Source organism: Solanum verrucosum, unplaced genomic scaffold, assembly GCF_900185275.1.
Source record: "Solanum verrucosum unplaced genomic scaffold, falcon-dt-bn FXZP01000062.1, whole genome shotgun sequence".
In the NCBI taxonomy this organism is placed as follows: domain Eukaryota; kingdom Viridiplantae; phylum Streptophyta; class Magnoliopsida; order Solanales; family Solanaceae; genus Solanum; species Solanum verrucosum.
In genome coordinates, this window is record NW_026020477.1 from 7,931,002 (window position 1) to 7,946,940 (window position 15,939).

The 15,939-nt window shown below is 35.7% G+C and overlaps 3 protein-coding genes across 4 annotated transcripts in view; 2 read left to right on the forward strand and 1 right to left on the reverse strand.

Moving 5' to 3' along the window:
* LOC125809192 (uncharacterized) overlaps nucleotides 1-15,939 on the forward strand; it is a 511,850-nt gene that overhangs the window by 423,790 nt on the left and 72,121 nt on the right. The gene's annotated exons all lie outside the window — the stretch shown is intronic.
* The window catches only part of LOC125809132 (E3 ubiquitin-protein ligase BRE1-like 1), a 139,115-nt gene that overhangs the window by 30,573 nt on the left and 92,603 nt on the right, over nucleotides 1-15,939 (reverse strand). The window lies entirely within an intron of this gene.
* On the forward strand, nucleotides 1,536-15,444 carry LOC125809187 (chromatin structure-remodeling complex protein BSH-like). The gene is made up of 11 exons (XM_049488843.1): nucleotides 1,536-1,618; nucleotides 1,820-1,888; nucleotides 2,003-2,091; nucleotides 2,874-2,968; nucleotides 8,583-8,654; nucleotides 8,839-8,886; nucleotides 9,007-9,090; nucleotides 14,565-14,603; nucleotides 14,731-14,813; nucleotides 14,925-14,987; nucleotides 15,142-15,444. Exons 2-11 carry the CDS (start codon nucleotides 1,836-1,838, stop codon nucleotides 15,239-15,241), a joined length of 726 nt encoding a protein of 241 aa, XP_049344800.1. The 5' UTR covers nucleotides 1,536-1,618; nucleotides 1,820-1,835; the 3' UTR covers nucleotides 15,242-15,444.

Consider the following 15,939-nt stretch of genomic DNA (forward strand, 5'->3'; position numbering starts at 1 on the left):
AGATGGAATCAGCATAAAATTGCATGTCCAAACGCTGATTCCATCTCAAGATACCATATCGTGATATGGTATCGCATGGCCAAACGCCTACTTAGGGCCCGTTTGGCCATGCGATATGGTATCATGATATGGAATCATGAGATGAAATTGAAGGTTTGTTTGGAAATGCGATATGGAATTTTTGTGTTGTATATTTTCTTATAAACAAAAAAATCCCATAAGTTGTAAAACTATTAAAATAACCCCAATTTTTTATTCAATCCTATCAAATAAATAAAAAATTATAAAATCGCATAATAAATTATTACAAAGTTATTTGTTCTCCACTTAAGTAATTGTTTTATCTAACTTTAATTTAATAAAAAAAATTGAACATAAATTGTAGTGTACTAGTCTTTAATATAATCCTCCCACATAGTATAAACACTATCCTCACGTTGAACTTGCATTTCTCGATCATGTGACCGAGAAGACGAACCAACATTGTTACTTTGAGCCATTTGTTGGTCAATATCCTCCGCAACTATATCTTCATGTTCATAGACCATAAATATTTCATCACTATTTTGGTATTTTCGCAAATAATTATGTCAAGCTATGCCAATTTTCACTTGTGTATCAATATCATAATGGTTCATGCCTTGTTTCAATATTCTAAATCTATTTTTCCAAGCTCCAAAAGTCCGTTCAATCACATTGCGTAGAGATGAATGCCTATAATTAAATAGTTCTTTGGCATTTTGAAGCTCTCTTTCACTTCCTCGATAATCTTGCAAATGATAGTGTAGTCCTTTGTATGGAACTAAAAATCCTTTTGTGTTTCGGAAACTAGCATCAACAATATAATATTTATCTACCAAAAAACATTTTATAAAGAATTACTAAAAACATATGTGACGTAAATGAGACAGTTTTGTGTAAATAAATAATATTTATTTTAAGGATGGAATTTAAAGTTACCATGTGGCGGAAATATGTAACTAAATACTAATATCTTACTAATTGCCTCGACAACTATTTTAACATGCCGGTTAATTGTTTCAAGTAAATGTTGAAAAGTTTCACAATCGTGAGGTGTGAGTTAAAGTAACTATATGTTGGTGAGAATAATAAATTTTATGTCGGTGAGAATAATAAATTTTAAAAAGTAATGATGTGATTATAAATTTTATTTACATATGAAACAAATAGTTAGCAGATATAAATGTGGGGTTGTTTTAACAAAATATAAACTAATGGATCAATTATTGTATTAAAAAATCTCAAATCATGATATGGAATCACCATGTAATTCCATATCATGGTTTTTGGAGAATATGGTATCACCTCTCATGATATGGAATCATGAGATGGAATCAGCGTAAAATCACATGTCCAAACACTGATTCCATCTCACGATACCATATCCTGATATGGTATCGCATGACCAAACGCCTACTTAGTAAAAGTATTTGGAATCTAGGCTAAATAAAAGGTGTGAGCAACAATTTTTAACAAAATATATATGCACATATAAATATTTGATATTAGGTTTTATATGAACGGCTGTGTCACTACGGTTTTCTCCGGCGACGTCGTCGGCGATTTCCTTCCTCCTTCTGTCGACATCGAATTACAGGTTTTCCTTCTATATATCTGATTCTTATATTCTGTTGAAAGTAAGCCCTAAACCCTTTTCCTAATGTGAAGTGTCAAAATAGTAACTGTGAATTTGCTCACAACAAATTAAATGCATTACCATTTTCTATATTAATTCTCAATCTCAATGTTGCAATTATTAGCCAGATTCCTTTTTTTCAGTTTTTGTTTTTGTTTTCAGATTGAACTAAGCAGTGATGAAACCCCAATCGGCATCTTCTTCACTGAAGAACCCAGTGAAGTTCAGAATGTAACCGCCTTGTTCATCTTTCTCTTCCTTTCACTTTTAATATACATACATATATGTGATGGTATAAGAATGATTCGTTTCTAATGTTTAACAAAAGTTATATCTAAATTACAGGCCAACAGCTGAGAATCTTGTTCCTATCCGTCTCGACATCGAAATTGATGGCCAAAGATTTAAAGATGCTTTTACTTGGAACCCTAATGGTAAGCTTTTATCTATTTGGTTTTTTACATTTATATAATACAGCAATAAGCAAATGATTTCCTGCTTCTGCATTGTACCCTATTAAGCACCTAGCTGTTTTCTTGTACCATTATTTGATGCTTTTAGTTAGTATTTTCTCCCAATCAAGGTTCAAATCTTTTATTCTAAATATTGAATGTTACCACTTTGGTTTCTGAGGACTTCAAAGAAAAAGTTAGCACCCTAACGGATGCTCTGGTGTGATAAAAATTGGATCTAGTATTCCTTGAACATGGCTTTATAACTGATGACCTTGGCTGAGTGCTATCTTGGAAAACAAATAGTAATGTTGTAGAGCTTATGTTCTGGCAAAAGATGCTTGAAACCTACGCAAAATTTGATAACTTTTGTGCTAAATTGCTTTTTCTGATGTGATGCTTCGTATACAAAGCCATATATATTATCTCTTTAGTGAATGGTTCTGTAGGTCACTTTTAAAGAAGGGAAAATTGTAGTTTACTTAAAATCATCTTGAACTGAGTAAGCTGTTGTCCTTCTTAAACAAATAGTAATGTTGTAGAGCTTATGTTCTGGCAAAAGATGCTTGAAACCTATGCAAAATTTGATAACTTTTGTGCTAAATTGCTTTTTCCGATGTGATGCTTCATATACAAAGCCATATATATTATCTCTTTAGTGAATGGTTCTGTAGGTCACTTTTAAAGAAGGGAAAATTGTAGTTTACTTAAAATCATCTTGAACTGAGTAAGCTGTTGTCCTTCTTTGAACTTCTTAATTACAGATCCTGACTCAGAGGTGGTGGTGTTTGCGAAGAGAACTGTGAAGGATTTGAAACTTCCTCCTGCTTTTGTCACTCAGATTGCTCAATCCATTCAGGTTTTTATAAGAAGTCTTAAAACCTCAATTATGAACATTTTGAATTTGAAAAAAGAATAGAGCATGTTATATGCACCATTCTGTCATCTTTCCTCCTGCTTAATGGGATAATCTGTGGTTGAGTTTTTTGTGTGTGTGGGGGTGGTGATTAGATCTATAATGCGAGTTGTTAATTTTCTTCTGAAGATTACGTGATTCCTACTCTTCTCCTTGCTGGTTCAAATCAACCAGCCTTCTTAAAAGTCACGTGGCCTGAGATTTTGTCTTTATTTGAGATCACTGATAGTGTCTGTTCTGGAATGCTCTTTGTTTCTTCTTAAACTTCTATCTGTACATGCTGAAATCAAGAATCTCTCTCCTCTCCCGACGTGCACAAATTTGACAATCTTCAGTATCAACAAGCAATTTCTGGTCCAAATAATGTCATCACCTTCCAAAGAGATTCTCTTGCATAGAGCCTTTTAAAAAAAGAGATTCTCTTGTATTGAAAGAACCTTAGGTGATTCTTTTTATCTGCCTAAGCTTTTGTTGACACAGCTACGCGGTACCTGTGTTGGTGTGAGGTAATAGGTACTGTCGGAATAGCACGCCTGGAAAACATTGTCATAAAAAAGATTCGATTTTGTAGTTGATATCCTAATCCGAAATCTAGAAAATCCATCACATTGTATACATAAAGTCGTGAACCTTGAAAGTTATGAAATAGACCTAAGCCTCTATTGCTAGACATGAAGGAAGCTGACTTTTGGTGATGACTTCCATGAGGGGAAATATGTTGCGTAGCTGGGAAGTCAATGTCATTTTGATGGGACCCAACATATACAGATCCACCATTGGCTGTCAAACTGGTGCCATTTGATAATTGACCAAATGAGCGCAAGGACAAGGAGCATAAAAGTACGGAGAAAAACTCAAACTGCTCCTTGCTAATAGTGAGACATTTGTGTTACTTAAAAGCCATATGAAGGATTATTTTTCTTTTAATTCTTTGGTTTCCTTTTAGAGGCAGGAAATCTTATTCCTCCCTTTGAGGTGTTTGTAAGTTGCTTTAGAAGAAGCTACTCCTGAGCCGATTTACAAAGAGAATCAGGGAATCTCCAATATTGAGATCATGATGCATGCATTTTTGGAAAGTGCTAATAATTTGAGATGCATAACAGGCTTAATCCTAAACAAAAATTGATGGAAGGTGATTGAGAGCCTAACAAGCCTGCTTCACAATAGGCCAAGCATTTTTTTATTTATATAAAGCTAGATTGAAATCGTCAGTGCCTGGAACCTTGGTTTATATACGTAGCCTCATTCATTGGGGAGAGCATTGAAGCGATCTCCTTTCTTCCTCTAGTAGTGCAATTAAATAGTACTTGATAGACACTTAAAATTTCCTATGTGGTCGCTTCTGGCTCCTTTAGTTACATTGCTAATCACTCTCAGCGTATCTATGCCATTGCACCTATTCTTTTTTTAGAGCTTGGAACTTTGATTATATGCTCATTCTCCTTCTTTGGAATGGGCATTTGAATAGATCTCCTTCTTACTCTAGTAGTACTATTAAGTACTCTATAGACACTCAAAATTTCCTATATTACCACTTCTGGCTCCTAAATTACATTGCTAATCACTTCTAATGCATCGAAGGAGAACTGGGCTCACAAATGCTGGAAGTACTGGCTGCTACTAATTCGTCTACAAAGCCAACTCTAAATATGTAAAACATGAAAGTGACACTTGGCATCATTCAGATTTGTAGGTGGTTCACTAGCCAAACTTTCTGGTAATGATAATTCCTGAAAAATCTCCTCATCCAGGTCAAACACCATTATTAAGTTATTCACCCTCCCCTCCCTAGTTCTCCTGTATGCAGTCCAGTGGAGTTTCTCACAAACCACAAGTTGTTTCCAGAAGTACTCCACAACACCAATGTCTCGAATAAAACCATCAAATTCCTGAATTAAGTGCATATATCTCAACCTTAGGCGGTACCAAGTACCCACCGTCACCATGAGCATATGTCATCCTCACAACCTTGTAATCTCTCGTTTTAATTGCAAAGCCAAATCCAAAGACAGACATACAAGTCCCTAAGTTGTCAAAACAAAGAGGAGGCTTTGGAATTTGGGAGGGTGAGACAGCTGTCGACTGACTATCCTAGGGTTCCAAAGTACCAAAAGATTTCTTTACCCAAATAAATCATCTTACAAACAGAGGAATCCATTGCATATACCCACAATCCTATAATAATATCGCACTATCACACTGAAAGGGCACCTATTCTTACTTCAGTTTCAATACCGCGTAATGCATCAGTAGGTTGAATATAATATTTTTCCTTCCTTTGAGCTTTTGAGAAGTACCTAACTATTTTACCAGTTGGAGGTTTTGAAAGAACAGTGTGTTTGGTGTGCAGCCATATGAATTCAGTGCTTGAAATTAATGAGTTGCATGATTTTGATTCACACCTAAATCGGAGTAGAGATCCGGATTGGAGCCTTGAGAAGATTTGAACCATCATTTCTTTAGGTATATAGGCTGACATTTTTCTTGGGGTATGAAATTGAAAATCTTGTTACTTTTTTTGCTTAATTTTCTATTGTTTCAGAAGAAAGGTTGGGTGGGGGAGAGGGAGCTCTCTCAAGAGAGACTCACAGGGTGTGAAGTATTGCTAGTGAAGGGAGCTTCAAAAGCAAGTTGATGGCAAAAAGTTAAGAGAATGCTCTATTTTATACCGGGTAAATAGAGCAAAGACAAGACTTTATGCCAGAAACAGTAAATGCATGCTAATCCAGAAATTTATTTACTTGCTCAAGATCTCCTCTCACATTTGGAAGGTAGGAGTGCAAGGTTTTGTGCATTGAAGCAGGTTAATCATTGCGGTTCAATCTTTTATTGACTTACTGAAGGAAAAAAGGAAGATTCCAATTAATCATTTGCCGAGTATCATCTGGTTGACCTTGGACAATCAACTACCTAAATATATAATTTTATCACTTATGGTAAGTTGTTGTTTTACAAGTTGGTAAGTAAGCTGATATAGTGATGCTCTTAGTTGCGTGGACTCTTCACTTTTGATGCCGCACCGTGTTGGATTCTCCAAAAATACACTACATTTGGCGAATCCGACACGCACCCGTTGACATTTTTGAAGAGTCCGATCAACATAGGCCGACTGACGCTTGCTTATGTCAATGAAAGTAAGGAATTGAAATACATAAAAGTAAGGAGTTGAAGTTGGACTACTTACCTTGTAGTCGAGGAATACATTTACTTCTGTTATAAATTACCCCTAATGTTTGAGTTTTGTTTTATATATGTCCCTTGACCCTTGTTCACCTTTTGGCTCATAGGAGCCTTATATAAGCCTAAGTCTCAGATATGTCCCTCCTACTAATGATTTCCTAGTGGAAAAATTGGTCTAGTTGTGTAGGTATATATTTTAACCTTTTCAATGTTTAGGAGCATCCTTCAAATTATTGTAGAGGGTATATATAACTAATTTGATAGTTAGGGGTAATCTTTGTTTTGTTTCTGTAGCTCCAATGTGGCAAATGTCAGAGCTAAGCTACATAACCCTTTGATTGAGGGGCCAAATATGAGACAAAATTAATGTTGTGGGGGCTTTTATGGAACAAAAGCTAAGCGAAGGACAAATGTAAGACAAATTGAATACTTCAGGTGGTTAATTTGAACTTTCCTCTTTATTTGCATGGCAAAGTTATTGGCCCTCTTGGTTTAACTCTCCCCTTGCAAAAAAGAGCCAACTACCGGGATGTATAAAAACAAGAAGTTTACTGCCAATTAACCAATTTAATCATTTAACCATGCTTAGCCACGAAAAGTTACCTTGGGAAGAAAAGATTGTTTTCAATGGGTATGGTTGGAATTCATCGAAAACACATAGACGAGGCAATATACAAATTTAAAGGAAGATCAGAGGTGGTTTGGAATCAAACATCATAGTTGAAAAGTTTCTCTACGACTTATGTATCTCATGCACAGGTATACATGGATATATAGGGGATACACAGGAGCTACTCATTTGATACATATGGTCATATGGGATATACAAATGATTCACAGAGGGATACACAAGAGATACATATCTCATCTTCTTCTATATTCCTCTTCTACTTCGAAATAGGCTCAAATTTTAATTCAAATCTCCACTAATCGTCCCAAAAATGAGATTCAAACTCCCTGAGATGTACCAAATCTAGTCCAACAGCCACTCGAAACAAATTCCAATTTTGGAAATTTAAATTTTCAAAATCAAGCTTAAGCAAGTTTTAATGGCTAACATAGAGTTCATTTCATCTTCTTCACTTTCCAAGCAACCAATCTATGTCCTATGTTCAAAAGTAACTCCAAAAGCCGTACCCTATCTATTCCAACAACACCTTTCCAAAACAAAATTCAATTTCGGAAAATCAAATTTCCTTGCTAAATACTCAGGAGATAGGATGGCCATGGAGAATGATTTGGAAGGCCAAAGTGCCTTATAAGGTAAACTACTTTACATGGTTACTGACAAAGGAAGCAGTCCTCACTCTTGAAAACCTCAACAAGAGGAAACACAACCTATGCTCTAGATGCTATCTATGTGAAGAACAAATAGAGACAGTGAACCATCTCTTTTTGCATTGTAAATGGACAGACCAACTGTGGCAGACGTTCTTACACAAGAGGAAGATCAGGTGGGTGAAACCTGGGAGAATCAAAGAAGTACTAAAAAGTTGGAACAATGATGGAAATGCAGGAAGAAAGGAGAGATGGAAGATGGTTCCCGCATGTATCTGGTGGACCATATGGAAGGAGAGAAATCAGAGACATTTTGAAGGCAAAAAGAGCAACATACAGAAGATCAAGACAGACTGCTTAGGCCTTTACTATTTTTGGTGTAAACAAGTAGCTATAGACAACATTGGAAATGTTTTTAATGCAATTGACTGGTTGTAATTAGAATTATTAGGATTTTGTAAAGAGAATTTTGTGATGGGGGACTACACTTTGTTGTAGTACACCTGTGGCTATATAGAAGTAAAGTTTACCATTCTCAAAAAAAAAATAAAAAATTTCCTTGCTAAACTTAGTCAATGTTGTGGCACTGTTATGCATAATCAATAGTATATATCCCAATTCCGGAGTCTAGGGTTTAGGTTGTGCGGGACTAAGATAGAGTACTTGGAGTGCAAGTTGAGTGACGTAACTCACTAGGCAGATCTGGATAAATGACCAAAAGGCTGTTCATAAGATGTTAACTTAGTCTTTACAGAACACTAAATTTTGGAGAAACCTCAACTGTATTCTTCCATTGATGTAGGAACTTTCGTCTAGACTCACTTGTGGCATAGTATGTAGGTCATCTGGCTATAAATATGATTCAACAATATTTTCCCTTAATGTCCTTTGGCTATAAAATTTTATTTTCTGGCTGTTTCCTGTTTACCAATCTTAAAAAAATCCCTTCATATCTGCTATTCCTTTTTCTGGATAACAAATTGGTATTGCTCTAGTGTCTGGTGATCTCTGTAGTAAAATGGCTGCTTAGGGTACATGCTTCTTTTTTTGTTGTTTCCTGCAACTTATCTTATTGGCTTCTCCACTTCCAATTTTGTAGTCACAGTTGACAGAATTTCGGTCATATGAAGGACAAGATATGCACACTGGCGAGAAAGTTGTTCCTATCAAGGTTTGTCACATTTGTTTTTTGTTGATATTGATGACATTACGTTGAAAGATTATTCATCCCAAAAGAAAATTACTGTGAAAGAGACCTATCTTACTGACTTTGGTGGTCTCAACTGCCGAGGGTTCATCATTAGAATTAGGTACTTGTATTTATCTATTTCCCTTTCTTTTCCGGGCTCATCCAGCTTGATCTCCGAGTAAATCACACAGTTATCAAGGACCACTTTTTTTGGGTAAGTTGTTGGATGTCTCATTCTTCATCTATCTTGCTTTGGTAAGAACTGTGATCAAATTAGCAACTACTCTGCCTCATTTGTTGCTAACTAATACAAAGAGAAATAAAATAATTTCAGGACATGAACAATTTTGAGAGTGATCCTGAAGAATTTGCACGAACATTTTGTGAAGATATGAAAATTGAAGACCCAGAAGTTGGAGTAAGCTCTATTTATTTCCTTTCTGTTGGTTGAGAATAAAAATAGTGTTTGTGTTTCCATCCCATAAAATTATCATTTGTTATTGCATATTCTTGTGATGTTCATCATACTGATATACTTTTTAAGTTATGGGGTGATGAAGTTAAGGGGTGCCCTTCTATACTTCTTTTTCTTCCCATTCCTGTTTGATTCTTTTTTGGGTTAATTAGAGAGTATATCAGCTAGCTGGAGACAATTGTGGTACCAAAAATTAGCCCTGTGCTCCCAAGATTCAATGTTCAAATTCCAGAATACTTCCACATCTTTGACACAAAACTGAATATTTTGGGTTCAATATTTTGCAACTTGTGCAGATAAAAATAACCTATGTAACAACCCTTTTAGGTATACCCTCAATTTATGAAATCTTAGTAGAGATGCTGACCTCAATTGGCACAACATCATTCTCATCATTCGCTAAGCCATCCATACATGTTATGACAACTTTACTAACTGTATTTTCCAAAGTTACAATGTTCATTATCTAGCCATACCTTTAATTACTCCACTTCCAATTGTCAAACCACTCCAGATATTGCCTATACCACAAAAGTACTATTCCCGTTAATGGGGTAACTAACCTGAAAAAGATAACACGTTCATGAAGTCCTTCAAACCATTGTTAAAACTCATCATTCAAATATCCTCAAAATGCATCATCGAGCCATCACCTTACATTAACCCTTTCAAATTGTTGAACATTTCGAATTTGATTGCACATCTTTTTCATAAGTCTATCACTTCTGAACCAAATCTAACCTCCAATCCATACACTACACTAACTACTCACATGAGGAACTACGCACGAGTCATCACATAAGTGGAGAGAGAATGGAATGAAGCGATAAATATCTGAATGGACAAAGGATGCACAATAAAGATTCAAGAAGTGAAGATTTTTCCTAAAAGTCACCGTAGCCTCTCGAAGATAAGTACATACGTCTCTGTATCGATCCTCGACTCTATTTCAACTCGGCTTGTATAGACGTAAGACCTATGAACCTGGGGCTCTGATATCATTTGTCACGACCCAAAATTGGATGTGATGGCACTCGACAAGTCAGCCTAAAACCCAAATATCACAAACTATGCGGAAGTAAGACATTGAAATCTCAAAATATCTTAAGTACGAATAACTAAGTCAACTTAATAAAACCCCCACAACCTGGTTGTCACGTGTACAAGCCTTTAATGTGTTATAATTGATTCAAAGAAAAAAAATACAAGTCTCAAATGACATTGTTTCTAGAATAGAGCAAGATCATAAATAGGAGAAAGAAGGTCCGTTGAGATGACAAATCTTCATAGGAAGCCTCGAAAAAAGAAGAGAATAGAAAGTATCACAAAGATTCGGGCTCGTAACCTACAAAAATGTAGAAGTAAGGGGTGAGTACCAAACCACACGATACTTAACAAGTAAATTTCTAAACACAAGCTAAGGGAATAGAATACGAGTACTCTTTACCACCCCGACAGAACCTCCACAATTACAACCTGCATAAAATCAGTCCAACCTAACAATTCACTATTTACATATAAATAGCTCACCAGCTCAACAACAACACTTTAACAATTACATATCCTCAACAACAAACTCAATATTCATCAATCACAAGTTCCACATTAAGGCACTCACAAGATCAGCAACACACAAGATCAAGTTCACCAATGTTAAATATGTGCAATGCAATGAAATGCAATGTCAAGTATAATGATGCATGTCTAACCTATACACACCCACTGTCTCTTACTTCGGGATCCATGGGGGACATATTTGTCCATGCATCCATTGCAGTGTGCGACACTTCCCTCGATAATAGAAACCGTCGCGGCATGTGACACGTCCCTCGAAATATAGTATCTGTCGCGGCGCACGACATGTCCCTTGAAATGGTACATCCTTTTTAATTTCTTATTCTCCCTCAATTCACATAACACTTATTACAATCATGTCTCAAAACCAATGCAAATGACATGTTCACACAAATAATGAGGAGATGACCATTTTTTATAACAATACACAATTCACAACAACACAATCGTGATACAACATCAACAATTAATCAATAAGCCTTTCAAATCATTCTCAACACATCTCACACCAATAATTAATCACATTGCCTTTTACTACCCCTTTTTCATCATTAGAATTATTCTATATGGACAAGTCAAACCATCATCAAGTCCCATTACATCCCAACACATACCACAAGGAAATACACGATTCTATACACTTAACTAGGGTTTAGAAATCCACTTGCCTCAAATAATCGAGTAATTACTTCGGGACTTGAGTCTTCCCCTTTCATAAAACTTCAAAGTGCTTTCAGTCTATCAAATACATAATCCTCATAGGAATACAAATCTAATGACACCCATATTACTATATTTAGTTTCAGCTCGAAAATTGGGTCAAAAAGTCACCCCGAGCCACCAAATTCGAATTTGAAATTTTCTTTCAGATTATGTTTATCCATGATAAAATAAACTCACATTCACAATTTCAGCTAAAGCGGATCGTTATTTGACCCCCAAATCAAGATTTTGTTCTAAAAACCCTAGACCTATATTTTCTTAAATCAGTATAAATTATACATGTTTCTACCCTAAAAATCTGTTCATAATCACATAAAATTTAATTAAAAGGATAAGAATCATTACATTAACACTTTGGGATAAAAATCCCAATTTTCTCCTCCTTTTTCCTTTTTTTTTCTCCCTTTCTTTTCTTTTCTTCTTCTGCGTATTTTTTTTTACTCTGTAGCAACGCTTCTGTTTCTACGGACGATTGCTGCACTTCATCCTTTGTCCGTAGAAACAGTAGCATTGCTTCAGAGGAAAAAAAATACGTAGAAGAAGAAAAGAAAAGAAAGGGAGAAAAGAAAAGGAAAAATTGGGATTTTTATCCCAAAGTGTTAAGGTAATGATTCTTGTCCTTTCTAATAAATTTTTATGTGATTATGAACAGTTTTTTAGGGTAGAAATGTGTATAATTTATAATGATTGTCTAGGGTTCTTAGAACAAAATCTTTATTTGGGGGTCGAATAACGATTTGTTTTAGCTGAAATTTTGCATGCGAGTTTATTTTATCATGGGTAAACATAATCTGAAAGAAAATTTCAAATTTGAATTTGGTGGCTCGGGATGCCTTTTTGACCCAATTTTTGAGCCGAAACTAAAAATATAGTAATATGGTGTCATTAGATTCGTATTCTTTTGAGTATTATGTATTTGATAGACTGGAAGCACTTTTGAAGCTTTATGAAAGGGGAAGACTCAAGTCCCAAAGTAATTACTCGATTATTTGAGACAAGTGGATTTCTGTACCCTTGTTAAGTGTATAGAATTGTGTATTTCCTTGTGGTATGTGTTGGGATGTAATAGAACTTGGTGATGGTTTGACTTGTCCATATTGAATATCTCTAATGATGAAAAAGTGGTAATAAAATGCAATGTGATCCTTTGTCAAAAAAAATAAATGCAATGTGATTAATTATTGGTGTGTGATGTGTTGAGAATGGTTTGAAAGGCTTATTGATTAATTGTTGATGTTGTATCATGATTGTGTTGTTGTGCATTGTTATGAAAATGGTCATCTCCTCATTATTTGTGTGAACATGTCATATGGTTGTGATAAGTGTTATGTGAATTGAGGAAGAATAAGAAATTAAAGAGGATGGTACCATTTCGAGGGACGTGTCGTGCGCCGCGACAGATTTTATTATCGAGGGTCGTGTTGCACGCCGCGACGGATGCATGTACAAATATGGGTCCCAGACTGAGAGACAGGGGGTGTGTATCGTTAGGTCAGACATGCATCACTATATTGACATTGCATTGCACATCTTTATCATTGGTGATCTTGTGAGTGCCTTTCTGTGGAACTTGTGATTGATGAATATTGAGTTTGTTGTTGAGGATATGTAATTGTTAAAATGTTGCTGGTGAGCTATGTAAATTGTGAAATGTTAGGTTGGACTGGTTTTATGTAGGTTCGGTTGGGGTGGCAAGGAGTACCCGTATTCTATCCCCATAGCTCGTGTTTAGAAGTTTACTTGCTGAGTACCGTGTGATTTGGTACTCACCACTTGTTTCTACATTTTTGTAGGTTACGTGCTCGGATCTTTGTGATATTTTCTATTCTCTTTTTTTTTCGAGGCTTCCTATGGAGATTTGTGAGGTAGCTGTTTGTCATCTCAACGGACATTCTTTCTCCTATTTATGATCTTGTTCTATTCTAGAAACAATGTCATTTGAGACTTGTATTTTTTTTTCTTTGAATCAATTATAACATATTAAAGGCTTGTACACGTGACAACCAGGTTTTGGGGGTTTTATTAAGTTGACTTAGTTATCTGCACTTGTGATATTTTGAGATTTCAATATGTCTTACTTCCGCATAGTTTGTGATATTTGGGTTTTAGGCTGACTTGTCGAGTGCCATCAGATCCATTTTTGGGTCGTGACAACCTCCCTCCTATTTTGCTACAACTAGGAAAAGATCTTTCTGTAATTTGTAAATGGGGTAGGATTGATGAAGGAATCATAAAATTAAAATGCCATTAGGTCTCATTTCTTGATAGTCTCATGAGGGAAATTCTAGGAAAATGCACAGTTCCTTAATCAAGAAAGTGACCTAGTTTTCTTCAATGCTGAATTTATTTGACAAAAATATGCTGTCAAATAATTTCAACTTTGTTAGACCATTGACAGAGCTATGAGAATACGAGGAGTTAGTTACCTACTTTTTATATTTTGTTAGTTAAAGTTCGAATAGCCCTATAATTGGAACTGGACGAACAAACACATACAACTAAGAGCTTGTGTTACAATCATGCATTGGGGATGTTAAAACCTCTCGATATTGTAGGCCTTTGTATTTATGTGTTAAAAGATTTATATATATGTTCATGTATAAGTAAACTCTCGACATATAATAGTTCCAAATCGAATCTCATTAGAAAGAGGATATTTTGTCTCGTGGTAGCCTGCTCCAGTCCCCTTAAGAAACATTCGTTATTAGGTTAACCATAGAGAGGGAAGGCAGAGCTTTTGATTATTTCATGTTTTCAAAGAGTTGAACAACGGGTTTTTAATGTTTTTAAAGATTTGAACAATGGAAGTAGATGGTGAGTGCCTGATTCTTACGTAGCTCAGTATTTAAATGAGATTTTGTCCCAACATTATCCCATCAAGAGACACATTTTTCTGTAGTTGTGTCTTCTTGGACGGCACTAAATTGTAGTTTTGTGTTACTTTCTCACTTTTACTCCTAGAAAACAATCATGGGTAATTACTTTATATAATTACGCAGTGTTTTACTTGCATCCTAAACAATCTGTTCAACTATGTGAGACTGTCATTTTTCAGTATCCTTTTTATTTTAAAAAACTGGGTATACTTTCTTCTTGATAGTTGTCTCCTTTTTTTGTAGCCTGCAATTGCCATAGCAATTAGAGAACAACTTTATGAGGTGAGAATATATCATTCATTTGGCGTACATGACCTAATTGTTTCTACCTGGATTCCAACTATGTGTTCATAGTTGAAGGCCAGCCACTTCAAGGTCCTTTGACTATCTTGGGCATTTAACTTTTCAGATTGCAAAGCAAAGTGTTGCATCCGCGAGAGAAAGCAGGGCTAATAAGAAAGGACGCAGAGGAATGGAACATCCCTCTGCCAGGTTTGTGTCATTGAGCTATGCTTTTTATGTTGATCTTGGTTGATCAAATCACAGATCTTCCTTTACATTATCCTCGGTACATCTGTTTCCTCATAATTATCTTTTTGACAGTAAAGTAGGTTTGCCTGCATTGGACCTGGGGAAGCTATTCAGCATAAAATCAAGTGTCGTCCGGTACCACTCTTGCTTTTTCTTAATATTCTTTCATTCAATAAAAAATAAAAGCCAAATCGAAACTAGGATTTTTTAATCTGTATTTCAATTCAATCATATCTCATAAGCAAGTCCAGTTTTGGAATTCATACATTTCAAATGTGACTGTTCTCAGGAAGAAGAGGGACGCTGATGCATATGAACCAATTGTCGATCACCTGTCAAATGAAGAGGTGGATGCCCTCGAGGCAAAGGAAGAGAGGCTTGCTCGGTGATGCAGACAATGTCTGTTGGAATGGATACCAGCAGTGTAAAGGAGAACTTGTTTAAAGTTTTAGAATGATCCTAGTCATAGTATAGCCAAAATCCCGTGTTGTAGATAATGTTCAGATTTTTGCATTGATCTGGAGATCACAGTTACTTCTGTTTGTCAAAAGAAAATATGGAACAGCACTTCTGTGCTAATCTATTAATAGTTGTTTCTCTACTTGTATGGTTTTGTTGGATTACAAAATATGGAAATGGACTTGTTGAAGGACTGGGTTAAGGCTGGGACAGCTGCGTGCTGTACCATCCTCATTTCTAAGTCTGTTGGCTAAAGTTCCCATATCTACTTGATAGCGGTATCATAGTCTTTCATTGATCTCAAATGGATTTGTGAGTTTTCGTTTAAGCTCCTGATCCACGCTCTAGTCAGGCCTAATAGAATTCTACTGACATGGCCGCCAGCCAGCCTCCTTCTAGTGCTGGTCAGGCCTTGCCTCTCTCTTATGATATTTCTTTTCTCTTACTTTAACAGCCTAACAGATTCAGTATGTAGGAGGAGTGCCCAGAATCACATGGACGGAAGAGGAAGTAGACAGAATGAATGTCATTGAGAATCTATAGTATGCGATTATTGGCAAATTTTCATATGGTTGGCCTGACCTCGATGATTTGAGAATGCAAATACCTAAACAGTTGAAGATCATTG

Bases quoted from the DNA above. Each gene is read 5' to 3' on its own strand.
- LOC125809187 (XM_049488843.1), top strand. From the start codon at position 1,836: ATGAAACCCCAATCGGCATCTTCTTCACTGAAGAACCCAGTGAAGTTC. The intron at 1,889-2,002 runs GTAACCGCCTTG...TCTAAATTACAG, and splicing joins AACCCAGTGAAGTTCAGAAT to GCCAACAGCTGAGAATCTTG. The intron at 8,887-9,006 runs GTAAGTTGTTGG...AAATAATTTCAG, and splicing joins TCAAGGACCACTTTTTTTGG to GACATGAACAATTTTGAGAG.